Source organism: Panulirus ornatus, chromosome 13, assembly GCF_036320965.1.
Source record: "Panulirus ornatus isolate Po-2019 chromosome 13, ASM3632096v1, whole genome shotgun sequence".
Classification (NCBI taxonomy): domain Eukaryota; kingdom Metazoa; phylum Arthropoda; class Malacostraca; order Decapoda; family Palinuridae; genus Panulirus; species Panulirus ornatus.
The window spans coordinates 51,916,389-51,930,202 of record NC_092236.1 but is presented as its reverse complement, the minus strand read 5'-3'; the positions used below and the strand labels follow the sequence as shown (position 1 = coordinate 51,930,202).

Below are 13,814 nucleotides of genomic sequence, written 5' to 3'. Positions count from 1 at the left end.
GAATAAGTGTTAGAAAATTATTGCTAATCCCTTTACATAACTTTACTGTGGAAGTAAAAAATAACTGTATATCACCACTTTTAGACAGCATGATCCATAGGGACAAAAACAAAATTAAGTTTATGATATAAAGGAAACCAAACAATGTTTGTTCTTTCTTTTTCTTTAATACTTAATCGCTGCCTCCCGCATTAGCAAGGTAGCACGTGGAAACAGATGAAAAAATGGCCCAACCCACCCACATACACATGTATATACATAAAAGCCCACACACGCACACATACATACCCATACATTTCAACATATATGTACATAAAAATACACGGACATATACATATATACACATGTACATATCCATCTTGCTGCCTTCATCCATGCCTGTCGCCACCCTGCCACACATGAAATCTCACCCTCCTTCCCCCACATGTGCGCAAGGTAGCACTAGGAAAAGACATCAAGGCCACATTCATTCACACTCAGTCTCTAGCTGTCGAGTGTAATGCATTGAAACCACAGCTCCCTTTCCACATCCAGGCCCCACAAAACTTTCCATGGTTTACCGCAGATGCTTTACATGTCCTGGTTCAATCCACTGACAGCAAGTGACCCCGGTATACCACATTGTTCCAATTCACTCTATTCCTTGCATGCCTTTTACCCTCCTGAATGTTCAGGCCCCAATCGTTCAAAATCTTTTTCACTCCATCCTTCCACCTCCAATTTGGTCTCCCACTTCTCCTAGTTCCATCCACCTCTTTGTCAATCTTTCCTCAATCATTCTCTCCATGTGACCAAACCATTTCAATACACCCTCTTCTGCTCTCTCAACCACACTCCTTTTATTACCACACATCTCTCTTACCCTTTCACTACTTACTCGATCGAACCACCTCACACCACATATCATCCTCAAACATTTCATTTCCAACACATCCACCCTCCTCCGCACAACCCTATCTATAGCACTGAAGAATGTGTGGAAGGCGAGAATGGTATCTCGGACAGCAAAAATGGGTATGTTTGAACGAATAGTGGTTTCAACGGTTTGTTTTTATTTATTCATTTATTATACTTTGTAGCTGTCTCCCACGTTAGTGAGGTAGCGCAAGGAAACAGACGAAAGAATGGCCCAACCCACCCACATACACATGTATATACATAAATGCTCACACATGCACATATACATACCTATACATTTCAACATATACATACATATACATACACAGACTTTCTTTCATACTATTCGCCATTTCCCGCATTAGCAAGGTAGCGTTAAGAACAGAGGACTGGGCCTTTGAGGGATTATCCTCAACTGACCCCCTTCTCTGTTCCTTCTTTTGGAAAATTAAAAAAAAAGAGAGGGGAGGATTTCCAGCCACCCACTCCCTCCCCCTTTTAGCCGCCTTCTACAACACGCAGAGAATACATGGGAAGTATTCTGTCTCCCCTATCCTCAGGGATAAACATACACAGACATATACATACATACACATGCATATATTCATACACGCTGCCTTCATCCATTCCCGCCGCCACCCCGCCACACATGAAATGATACCCCCCCTCCCCCCGCATGCACAAGGTAGTGCTAGGAAAGGACAACAAAGGTCACATTCGTCCACACTCAGACTCTAGCTGTTATGTGTAATGCACCGAATCCACAGCTCCCTTTCCACATCCAGGCCCCACAAAACTTTCCATGAAAAGTTTGTTCTTCTGTTCATCATTACTCAGCTCAACATGACAGGGTTAAACTATCATCATTCCCGTCGATGTTCCTTAAGACAGTACCTATATGCAGTCCAGAATTTACTGACAATGAGTTTGAGAAGATATATTCTATTGGTTCCAAGTTAAAGTCCTAGATCTTTCACTGATTAACCCCTCAAGTTGGCAAAGAAATCATTTTATAGAGTTAAACCCAAACTCCTCCTTGATATCAAGAATCTTTTAGTTCTCCCTTTTAGCGAAAATTTTACGTTACTTCCCAGGTTGCTTAAATCCTTTAATGTAAATGCAGCCTTCAGTAATAACAATACTATTAAGAATATCATAATCAAAAACTCACCAAAAAAACTCTGTGGGCTGTGTTTACAGAATACCTTATAAAAACTGTAATATGTTTTATGTTGGGCAGACTTGTAAGGAACTTTATGTTAGACTTAAGCAACACAAATAAAGCAAAAGAGCAGGTCCAAAATCAAATGCTTTGTTTAATCATGTTAAAAATTATGACCAAACTACTGACTAGATTAATGCTAATTCAGTCATTAACTGTAACACCTTTACCACAAGAAATATCATTGAATCTTCAATTATCAAATACAAAACGAATTACAACAATAATATTAGTGAAGGTCTATACAAACTGGATAGCTCTGCTATAGGCAAAATTTGTAAACAGTTCCCTTTCCTGTCCACAATAAAAATTTCATGATAGGCATGATGGCAGACCCATCCATCACCAACCCGAACACCATCGTCTGCTTACGTTTGTTTACCAATGGCATCTTAACTACATCTCTTCCTTGTATATCAACAGACTGTTCAATATTCATCTCATTCTCGTATCTCCCTTGACAATATGCTCATAACGAGAAAGTGCACTTGGGAACATATCATGTTCCATTTTCCTCGAGGTTGATGCATATGTATATATATGTAAATATACATGAATGTGTAAGTAGTAACCACAAATAGTGATAAATGTCATTTTGTGAATCTGCATTATGAGTTCTACTCACCTTAATCAAAAATCAGGTTACAGAACAATGAGTCTGGATGAGCATTGAGATACTGCATACCATGATTTGTTCTGTACCTCCCTCTTCCAACATCCATCCACTGCCTCTGGCACTGGACTTACACCATACATTCAGTGCTATATCAGAGCCAAATTAGTTATATCAGCTGACTTGTTTGTACATATCCTTTACTTTCATATGTATTTCTTTCTCAAACAGTGATCAATGTCATTATTGAATGTACATCATGAGGTTCATACCATTCTAACTCCAAGCCAAGTGAGGTATATCAACTTACTTTTTCATGGTATTTCTTTTATCTCGTGAGAAAAAGAATTATAAAAACCTCACATTCATCAATCATGATTTCCAATACTGCATTCACCAAGTAATTTGGGGTTGTCACCAAAGATCATTCTCTTTTGTGAAGAGGATAATTTCAGTTCCTTCTATCTTTTCTCTATATAATACAGGTAAATATATAGGGGAGTTCCTCTATTTCTTCATACCAAAACAAACCACTGAGAACTAGCAACCTCTTGGCGAACAAGGTCAGCTCAGCATTGGGGTTGAAGTAAGAAAACTGTATAATAAATTATTTCAATGATGAAACTGTTAATGGAGACAATGTCGTGATATTGAAAAAGTTACTTGATAGGAAAATTTAAAAGATGGGCACTTCAAAAGTAGAGCTTTGCCACATCTACCTAACCTAGGAAATGGCCTAAAGTTTCAACAGTTGTATGTGCAAAGTGGTATCCTGGCATCATGTATCCAACTCAGTTATCCATGTACAAAAAATATTTTTTAGAGGTGTTTATAAGTTCTACTCACCTTCATCAAAAATCGGATTATGGAGCAATGGGTCTGGATGGGCACTGAGATTCTGCATACCATGATTTGCACCACCCTTACAAAAGTTGTTTAATTTCAAGGATATCTTCTTGTACTGTTCTATGCGTGCTTTCACCATCTCAGTGTGAGTGCCAATGTGTTTAGTCAGCCTCAAGAGAACATCCACTCTGGTAATAAAAACAGTTTTCCATCATTTTAAAAGCACTTGGACTTCAAAACAAAAATACTGGTTTTGAAGGAGGAAAATCCATTCTTCTAGCATAAACAGAACAAAACAAAAATACTGGTTTTGAAGGAGGAAAATCCATTCTTCTAGCATAAACAGAACCATATGAACATCTGACAGAACACTTTCTCAGTAGTAGGGGGGGGCAAAGCTTTATCACCCAGATATTCACCCTTTTGACCACAATAAACTGTATGAGGTCAGTGGATGCTTGTTCACTGGAACTTAACAACCATACAGTAACATGCCTAGTCTACAACATCACAGCACAGAAAAGACATGGCAGGTTGCTCCAGGCCACTGTCTCATTCACCGATCACTGGTATCTGCCTCAAGACTGTTCATCTCCAAAATCAAGAAATTATCTAATCAAAGAGGAAAGATGAACAGAATTCCTTATGAGCTCACTGTTGTCCTAATTTTTTCTTTATATTAGCTGAGATGGCATGGGTAACTGAGGCCCTAATCAAGGCCATCTCACTTAACACTATATACATATATTATTATATAGCGCCAGGAAACAGACGAAGAATGGCCCATCCACTCATATACACATATATATACATAAACGCCCATAAATGCACATATACACACATACATACATATACATACACATACACAGACATTATACATATATACACATGTACATATTCATGCTTGCCTTCATCCATTCCTGGCACTACCATGCCACACAGTAAACAGCATTGCTACCCCCCAGCCTCTGTGGGGTAGCACCAGGAAAAATGACAAAAAAGGCCACATTTGTTCACACTCAGTCTCAAGCTGTCATGTGTAACGTACCAAAACCACAGCTCCCCATCCACATCCAGACCTCACAGACCTTTCCATAGTTTACCCCGGGCATTTCACATGCCCTGGTTCAGTCCACCGACAGCACATCTACCCCATTATACCACATTGTTCCAATGCACTTTATTCCTTGAACGCCTCTCGCCCTCCTGTATGGTCAGGCCCCAATACCTCAAAATCTTTTTCACTCCATCCTTCCACCTCCAATTTGGTCTCCTGCTTCTCCTTGTTCCCTCCACTCTGATACATATATCCTCTCTGTCAACCTTTCCTCACTCATTCTCTCCATATGCATCAGTTACTTCATCTTTAATTTTCCCAAGAACCTCTGCACTTAGTGTGGGCCTGTGGTTTATTTTTCGTGCACAAATACTTTTTCCACCTAATAGATGAATAATGGTCTCATTTACTACATCCACTCTCTCTTGTGATCATAATCACTATCACTTTTATTATCCAAGACAGTAGTTGTTAGCAGTCAATGATGAGGGATGTATATTACCAGTACCACCCATCTGGGCATCAGGAGGGTTAGTGACGGCTGCACAATGAACTACTACTTCAGTGGTTGTCAACTTGCACTCCTCTGACCCAGGTAGCTGTCATCTTTTTGTCTCACCCATACGTGGACTACTGGTATTCTTTCTACAAACATACAATCTCTCCTTGTCGTACATAACAATTGACCACAATTAACTCACAAAGCTCATTCTATGAAACTTTAGATTTTCTTGTGGTGAGCACTGTGTTAGCCCTGCCTTTTGACAAAATGGTAGGAGCAGTAGATAGTAGTTGGTAGAAACATTTAGGTATGAGCTTTAGTTAGAAACACTTAGTAGAAGTAGTGGTAAGAACATTGGGTAGGAGCATTAGGTAGCAGTCAGTAGGAACATTAGGTAGAAGACTCTGCAAGCACTGTGCTAGACTTGCCCTCAGCCAGTGGCCTCTTAAGGGTGATGCACCCAAAGGTTAAGAATCAGCACTGGAGTTTATTAGTTATGAAGACACTATTGCCATGGCCACTCCCATGAGGGAGTTCCTGAAGGGAGCAGGCATCAGAGATACAGATAGATGGATACTTTTAATATCATCATCATCATTATCAATACTATTTCTTATATCATTTTTTTCTATTATCAGTCATCAGCAACTGTTTTTACCATCATAGTTTCTCCTCTCCCAATCACTGTATTAGTTCCTTCATCTTCAATTCTCCCAGGAACCCTGCACTTGGTGTGGGCTTGCAGTTTTAAAGAAGAGGGTTAGGTGTGTATGGTACAAGGGAGTTGCCACTTCCTGTTATAAGATTATTATAAGGTCTCTTGAATTCCCTCCCAGTAAAATTTTTAAAAGAAAAAACACTAACTGAATTTACAGGCATATAACAGGTTTCAACTTATCTAAAAACAAAATGAGTATTTACTGAGTGTTGTAGAGGACAGATGGTCACAGGTGACTAAAGAGTTGGTGCCTTGGCAGAGGAGTGGCCCAACTGCACAGGGAACTGATGTCCCTCCCCCTCTCACGACAGCTTCTCTATATATTTGTTGCCTTGATCTTTTCTCCTTTCCTCTCTTTTTCTTTCAAGTTCCTTCATAGCTATCTAGAAATATAAAACTAAGAAAAATATATCTGATCCTTGGCACTCCCACTCTGGTTTACAGTTTATTTGACCAGACTGGTCAGTAAGTTTCCTGATTTCTAACACATCACTTTGATTCTCTTTAGAACAGATCACTGATACAATGCTTGTGAGTTTAATAAGCTTTATACTTTGAAAAGGCAGTAAGTACATATATAGTACTTCTTTTTCCAATGGTACCACTAGTATATGTTCTTAAGCTTGTGACAGCTACGAGGGAAACAATTACTGAGGCCTTTCTTGGTGAGGATCAAGTAACTGAGCTTAGGTATTTTCCATATTAGAAAAAGGTTGTTGAACTACTACTGTCTAGCTGTCACGTAAATGTACTGAAACCAGACCCTACCATTTACAGCCAAACCCACAGATCATTCTATGATTTACCACTACTACCTCATGTGCCACAATCCAGCCTACTTACAGTATATTATCCCTATATACCACATCAATCCAATTCATTCTATTCCCTACATGTCTCTTACCATCCTGAATGTCTAGGCGCTAATACCCTAAAACCTCCTTTACTCTATTATTTCAATATCCATCTTTGTCTCTCTATCTCCCTTCCTCTCTCTACTTCGACATTCTTGGTCAGAACTGATAACTATCAAGAACAGAGTCAGACAACTATACTACCTTCAAAAAAGGGGAAGTGGTATTTGTTGTTATCCTAATGGCTAGAAATAAAGCCTAATACCCATTATATCAAGAACCTGGTAAATCTATAACTGACACTTCTAGAACTAAGTATACTTAGTGACAAGGATGATATCAAATACAGTGCAAGAATCCTCTTAGTTTTCTTAATGCTCACATTTTTACTGGCCCATTTACATTTCTCTGGCTAGAATTCTTTCTTCTGTCCCACTAGCATTACAGATTAAATTACAAGCCTTTGAGTGTCACTCATTCAATAATCATTTCAGAATAAATGCCTAAGATACAAACACAAAAAATCATACCACAAATTTCCATCTGACCCTTTGCCTTTAAGAGAAAAATGTATGATAATCACTAAGAAATAAATATTCCTAAATACATCCCCAATTATTTATCAATGTACATTAACAGGACTTACTTCATTGGTGTAAGAAGTGTCCATTTTTCTAACAGAAGTAGTGCAGATGACAGATCAGCACACCGACTGATCTCTCTCATCCGTGGATATTCACCAACTACACTTGAAATTTCTAGAAGAGCTATGCGCACTTGAGCCATTTGCTCATCATTTAACTGCAACCAGGTATTGCAAATCTCATCCTTGAGATCAGTATACCTCATTCTGTGGAAAATATTTCATAATCAACATAAACAAGCAGTAAAATAATATAATTCTTAACACATCCATGCTCTATCAATTTTTTCATCTGTTACAGCCTCTGTTATCAGTAAACTACATATCTACCTTGAGAAAATGCGTGTTCATGTATGTGTATGTTGTATATTTTTATGTATCTATTCACATTTTCCCACTTTACCAAAGCAGAGTCAGCAGAATATGCATTAAATTGAGGTTCCTGAAGATATGCATGCACAAAGCTGGTGCAAAAAGGCAAAAAGGGAAAGGTAAATCTTCAAATGACAGAGGTATAGGTTTGAGTATACCTGGTAAGCTGTATAGAGAAGAATGATGAGTAAGAGGGTAGTGGCATGCACAGAGCATCAGACTGGGGAGGTACAATGTGGTTTCAGGAGAGGGTGTATGGATCAGGGGTTTGCTTTGAAGACTGTATATGAGAATTACTTGGAGAAAAAGAAGGCTATGTATGTGGATTTGAAGAATATAAAAAATTGGGTTGATGGAGATGCTTTGTGGAAGGTGTTAAAATATGCAGAGAGGACGGAAAGCTATCACAAGCATTAGCAGGTTCTATCAAGATAGTGTAGCATGTATAAATGAATATGTAGAGTGGAGAGTGAGTGGTACAAGGTGAAGGTGGGTCTATAGCAAGGGTGTGTTATGTAAACATGGCTATTCATTTACAAAAGGGGTGGTGAAGAGAGTAAATGCAAGGGACTTGCAGAGAGGAACCACCTTTATGTACTTTCTTTTTAGAGCCATCATGTAAATATGTAATTGGCTATTTGTACTGTTCGGGGAGGAAGTTCTGCACCTGCGGAGCCCTAACTCTTGAGCTTCCTTTCCCATACTTTTTTCAAACTTCTGAATAATGTCCGGGAACACAATTTCATCTAGTGACCTAGTCTATTCCATTCATTCACTGTTCTTTAGTATACAGGTACTTCTTTTAATATTTTCTAACATGTTTCTAAATAAATCTAAACTAAGATCTCTGGTTGTCTTGCCCATCCATCTCTCAAAGAACTGTTTACTGAGGACTTCTTCCATCTGGTCTAAAAATGAAATGAATAAATGCTCAGCTTAGCTTTGGGAACTCTAGCACTTTAGTTCTGCCTCATCATTAGCTTTGAGAAGTGGCTGCTTACCTTTTAGATGCTTCACATGGCTTGGTGTGATCTATCCTGTCTTATATAATGAATGACATGAAATTAAGTGACAGTAGGATGTAAAGGATACTAGCCTTAAATTAGGTCCTGCACTTACAAAGAAATACATAAAACTTAAGAAATCCTCACCTTACCTACCCAGCAGTCATCACTTGCCTTAATGTTAAATATTCCCGTCGAAATATACAAATGCACAGCAAACATGGTAATAAATGTAAACAGACAGTATAGCCCGCTCCTCAAAAGTAAAATGCTCAAAATCTTGCCATGCAATGGTTATTTCAATCTCTAAAAACTATAAGAGCAATAAAGGACACAATCAAAATTTACATCTGAAACTAATGTGAAGATAAATTAAGAAATTAACGACAGCTTCATACCATCTGTTCATTCATAGAACAGTTTCAAATAAACAGATTTCAGCTATTAACCTAAACGTTTTCCCTAAGCTTCATAGCCCTCCCCACTAATGGACTCTTCATCACTGAATGAGAAAGTTCCCAATCACAATCAGCGGTTCTTCTTCAACAAAGATGTCCAGTAGAGTCTATGAAATAAATCTGTGTAGCTTAAGTTGACCTAGATGAAAAATTATATTTGATTCTATTATCAGTTTCTTGTTTCTGTATATAAATATCTTCATGAATTTGTTGCCCAATCTCCATTCCGACGATGTCACACCATACTTCCTGAAAAATTAGGTGTTTTCCAGGAGAAATAATTCCTTACAAAAATGAAAGATCAACACAGTTATAAGAGCAAAATAACCCAAAAATAAGTTTCTGGTGGGAGCTTATTATCCAGTGTCATCAAGCGCTAATTTGGCTAAATTGTCTGATATTAACATGGCTCGCCAGGTGAATATTGAAAATCGCAAAGCAAATTCACAGGTACAATCAGGAAAGGAATAAACTTTATTGATAGAAACATAACTTTCACTCTTAGATTGAGTGTACAGTACCACAGGTAAATTTCAACAATTCTATTACAGTCCATTAGAATTTCTTTTGTATTTGGAGGTTAATGATATGCAATTCACCATTAATAATGAACTCAAAAAGGATACACTTCTACTACATAATACTATAATTCATCTTCCACAGCTTATTAGAATTTCTTTTGTATTTGGAGGTTAATGATATGCAATTCACTATTAATAATGGACTCAAAAAGGACACACTTCTACATAATACTATAATTCATCTTCCACAGCTAAACGAGTGGCTGAACTAAACTAGCATTCAAACACCATGATCTTAGCCCTTTACATTACATTTGTAACTTTAGCCCTTTTCATTATATCAATAACTAGTTCCAAAGAAACAACCAGTTTAGGGACCTTGACGATTTAATTGCACCATTATACTACCTAACATCCCGTCTCAGCAATTGACTGGGACATGTTCATATTACTCGCACGCTAACAATATGGGGGAACTGTCATGAACTCCAAGTAGATAATATTATTCACGTGGAAGAAGAGACTTACTTCCCATCAAATATTGAGTGAAATCCTGTGACTTAAATGTCCTACTGCTATGGCGTTGTTCAGCAGCCTCCTATTATTCTGCCTGGGGTTTCCCCTTAGCCCGTTTATCATAAAGGAAGCATTACCGACAAAATGAACTACTTGACATGTCAGAGTTTAATGGATTATCAACAATTGTTACTTGAATCTCTACAAGGAGGTCATTACGAAATCGGAAGTTACAGTGTCTTTCTGATTCTGTTCATTGGTTAAACGTGAAAGTTGTACGTCATGACTACGTCATTATATCCAGAAAACGCAGCGAAGGTTCTCTACATCAAATGTTTCCTAGAGTATAGTTCATACACTTGTAGTAACTTTTATCAAAAAATAGATACAGAAACTCTACAAAAATAACTGTACGTATTTTTCTTTATTTCTTTTACATCAGATTCTTGGCGAATAGCAGCAACTGAGTTGAGTCCCGCACTTCTCTGGTGGACTTTGGTAGGCTGCGTTAAATCTACATTTATAATATATGCAGTAATTCCGTCTGACTTGGCAGAATACACGTATTTTTCGACTATGAAAATTAAGATAAATCTAGGCTGCAAAACGAGGCTATGAGAGGTTCTCAATTAGTTTAGGTTAGCTGATCTAGGTCCACTGCTTATTACTGAGTTAAGTTAGCTTATCTATCTATCTATGTCCACTGCTTATTACTGAGTATGAGGTAGAGGGGGTTAGTGACAATTCTTCCATCAGATACAGGTTGAGAATAGTGGCGACCATGCTGTCATCTTCAAAATGAACTTCGCCATCTGTCAGTATCATGACGTATTCTTGGATTCCAACAAGGTCGTGGGAATGATATCATATCCTTGTGTCTCACCGCCAAAAAAAGGGGGACAATCTATGATGTTGTAAGTAGCGACAAGGGACTAGTTTAATCAAGGAACATGCATGAATTGTTATTACCTACTTCCACTGCCTATCTTGTGCAGTTTGAATACCATCAAAGTAGCTTCACGACCCGCTGGCATTCCAAGTTTCCTTATTTCGTCTATTCCAATAATCTACCACTCTTTTGCTAAAACAAAACCTCTTTACCTCCTTTCTAACAAGTCGTAGCCTCTGACTATTCAGGTACCATAAGCATACGGGCTAAATCCTATTAAGGGAGGGGGAGGGGGGACAAAAATAAATGTCTAAATTTTAGGTTAGAAGAGAAAATTCCCAAACTCACATGATAACCCTATCTAATCTACTTATACTTAGTATAACATATAATAAGCTCAGTGTTCATCAAGAGTATTTAAGAGACAGTAGTGAAGTATTTCAAAAAGAAGTGAAGAGCGGTTAGTTAAAAACATTACAGATCGCACTTTCAGATAACTACTAGTATGAACAAAACCAGTGTGTGAACTGCCCTGCAGCCTCGATTGATCATTTCAGACTAGGGAACGCCTCAGGGCTTCCACGAGTCGGGTCAATCTGATTAAGGGACAAATTTGATATTGTAGATGGTTAAAATGAGACACCAATTTGTGCTTTGGACTCGATCTAATTTTTTCTCTTGAGGCGTCAGTTCTCCCACCACCCCCGCAGGTAATGTTTCGCACGAAAAACCTCTCAATGTAGACTTCCTTCCCCCCTAACAGAATACTAACATTACCATCACACATTGTCGTCTCCCTCCCTCACCACACAAATCCCTACCACTCTCGTCACTACGTCGCCTTCCTCTCTTGCTCCCCATATACATCGCTACCATTCCATCCACATTGTGGCCTCCCTCCATCTCATATAGCTACCGCTGCCACCACACTGTCACCTTCTCCCTTTCCACTCATCCTTGGTGCTAGGCCACATCATCTTCCTCTTGGTCACACTCATTGCAACCAAGTCTCTTCCCTCCCTCTGTCCCAACTCTACTTCGTCCGAGGATGTAATGAACGAAAGTACTCACTGTTCTAATTTTCGTCTCTTCGATGTATATCAACTGACTTATATTTCTCTCTTGTGTCTCCCCTGATGGTATGATTATTACGTGAAAGTGCACTTGGGAACTTATCGTTCATTTTCCCCGTGGACTCATAGGAATATCTTGATCACGCGCAAAATTGTGATCCTTTCCAATATATATATATATATATATATATATATATATATATATATATATATATATATATATATATATATATATATGCCAATAATTTAGTAATTTCTATTAAGATATAAATTGGTAGCTCTTGGGGTGGTATGTTTCTGGGAAAATATTTTATTGTTGAACAGGAAGGTTGCACTGGCAACATGGGAGATATGAAGAGGGAAAATGGCTGGAGTGAATTATTATACCGCTGAAGAACGCCATTTCATTCTTCAGGGTGTGGTAGACCAAGGAGACAGAAAGTGGTGGTGGTGAGGGAAGGTGTGGTGGCTTGGGATAGAGAGTGGTGGTGATGAGGGAGGGTATAGTAGCCAGAGAGAGAGTGAAGGAAAGGTATGGGACCAGAGAGGGAGGAAGTGCTGTTGGTGAGAGAATTGTGGTAAACATGATGAGGAGGAGTAATGGTGCTGAGGCGGGATGTCCATGGATAAGGGAATAGTGGTGGTAAAGGAAGGTGTGGTTGCCAGGGTTGAAGGTATGAAAGAGATATGGCATATTGTCAAAGCATTTGCCCAGCGTAAGTCAAAGGTTAAAGGCCAGCTGGTCAGGGCCCTCCAGTCCTCTTAGAAGCGAACAGAAAAGAGCCTGGAGTCCAAATCTACTTATGGCATATATATCTCTTAGCCAATGTAACTTAAATTGTAAGATGGGAATCCTTGTCATACGTGCAGTCTTTGTTATTTAAAGATTGCTACTATTAGCATATGGTCTTTCATTTTCTCCTAACATCTATATAGGTCTCACATGTAACATTCATTTAGATACTAGAAACGGAAAAATCATAGTTCAGCAGGGAAATAATGGCGGGCTCTCAACTACTCTAATATGGTACCCTTTGGTTAAATTGGCCACTTGTGACATGACACTGCAAAACCGGTGACTGCATCAAGGATACAAACTCGGTGTAGATGCAACTGCAGAAGTAGATGTCCTCCAGGTCACCGAATATAAAGCAGTTATTATCCTTCTCAACTGCTGAAAGGAGAGTTAAAAGACTGAGAGGAATCAACTAGACACTAAAAGGTCCAGGAAAGTGCTGCAAGGCAGAGACTCACAGGAAAAGGACGTTAATACGTTTTAAAACTCAACCCAGATGCTCCTTTGTCTATCAGAGAGTTAAGTCACCCCTGGTCAACCTTGAATCACCGCCCCCCTCCCCCCCTTCAGTTACAAAAAAAAAGCAGATCTGAGAAATTATTCTCAAGAGAAAAGGAATAACAAAGATAATGTAGGAGGTGACTGCACCCTTTACAAAATATGATGCAACCTAAGAACCTGCTTACATAACTTGCGTCTGGCAACAGTGGAGTATGTTGCAAACACTTAGGGTATATGGTGGTTTTACGACCAGTGGTTTTGCTACGCATTAACAAAATATTGTAATTACATTTCTACCCAAATAACTAATGAAGTACCTTAGCAACTCTGGC

At 38.7% G+C, this 13,814-nt stretch overlaps 1 protein-coding gene across 4 annotated transcripts in view; it reads right to left on the bottom strand.

The window, feature by feature from the left end:
* LOC139752879 (uncharacterized) overlaps positions 1-13,412 on the bottom strand; it is a 28,036-nt gene extending 14,624 nt beyond the window's left edge. For 2 of the 4 annotated variants that reach the window (XM_071668890.1, XM_071668891.1), the window contains exons 1-3: positions 13,217-13,260; positions 7,356-7,559; positions 3,579-3,766 (exon numbers count right to left, since the gene is read on the bottom strand). In XM_071668890.1, the coding sequence (XP_071524991.1) occupies positions 3,579-3,766; positions 7,356-7,559; positions 13,217-13,245 (421 nt within the window). In that variant the 5' untranslated portion in view covers positions 13,246-13,260. Of the gene's footprint in view, positions 1-3,578; positions 3,767-7,355; positions 7,560-10,235; positions 10,503-13,216; positions 13,261-13,283 lie in introns of those variants that run through there. The other 2 variants (XM_071668893.1, XM_071668892.1) reach the window with 2 other exon arrangements.
* Positions 13,413-13,814: the final 402 nt, after the last annotated feature.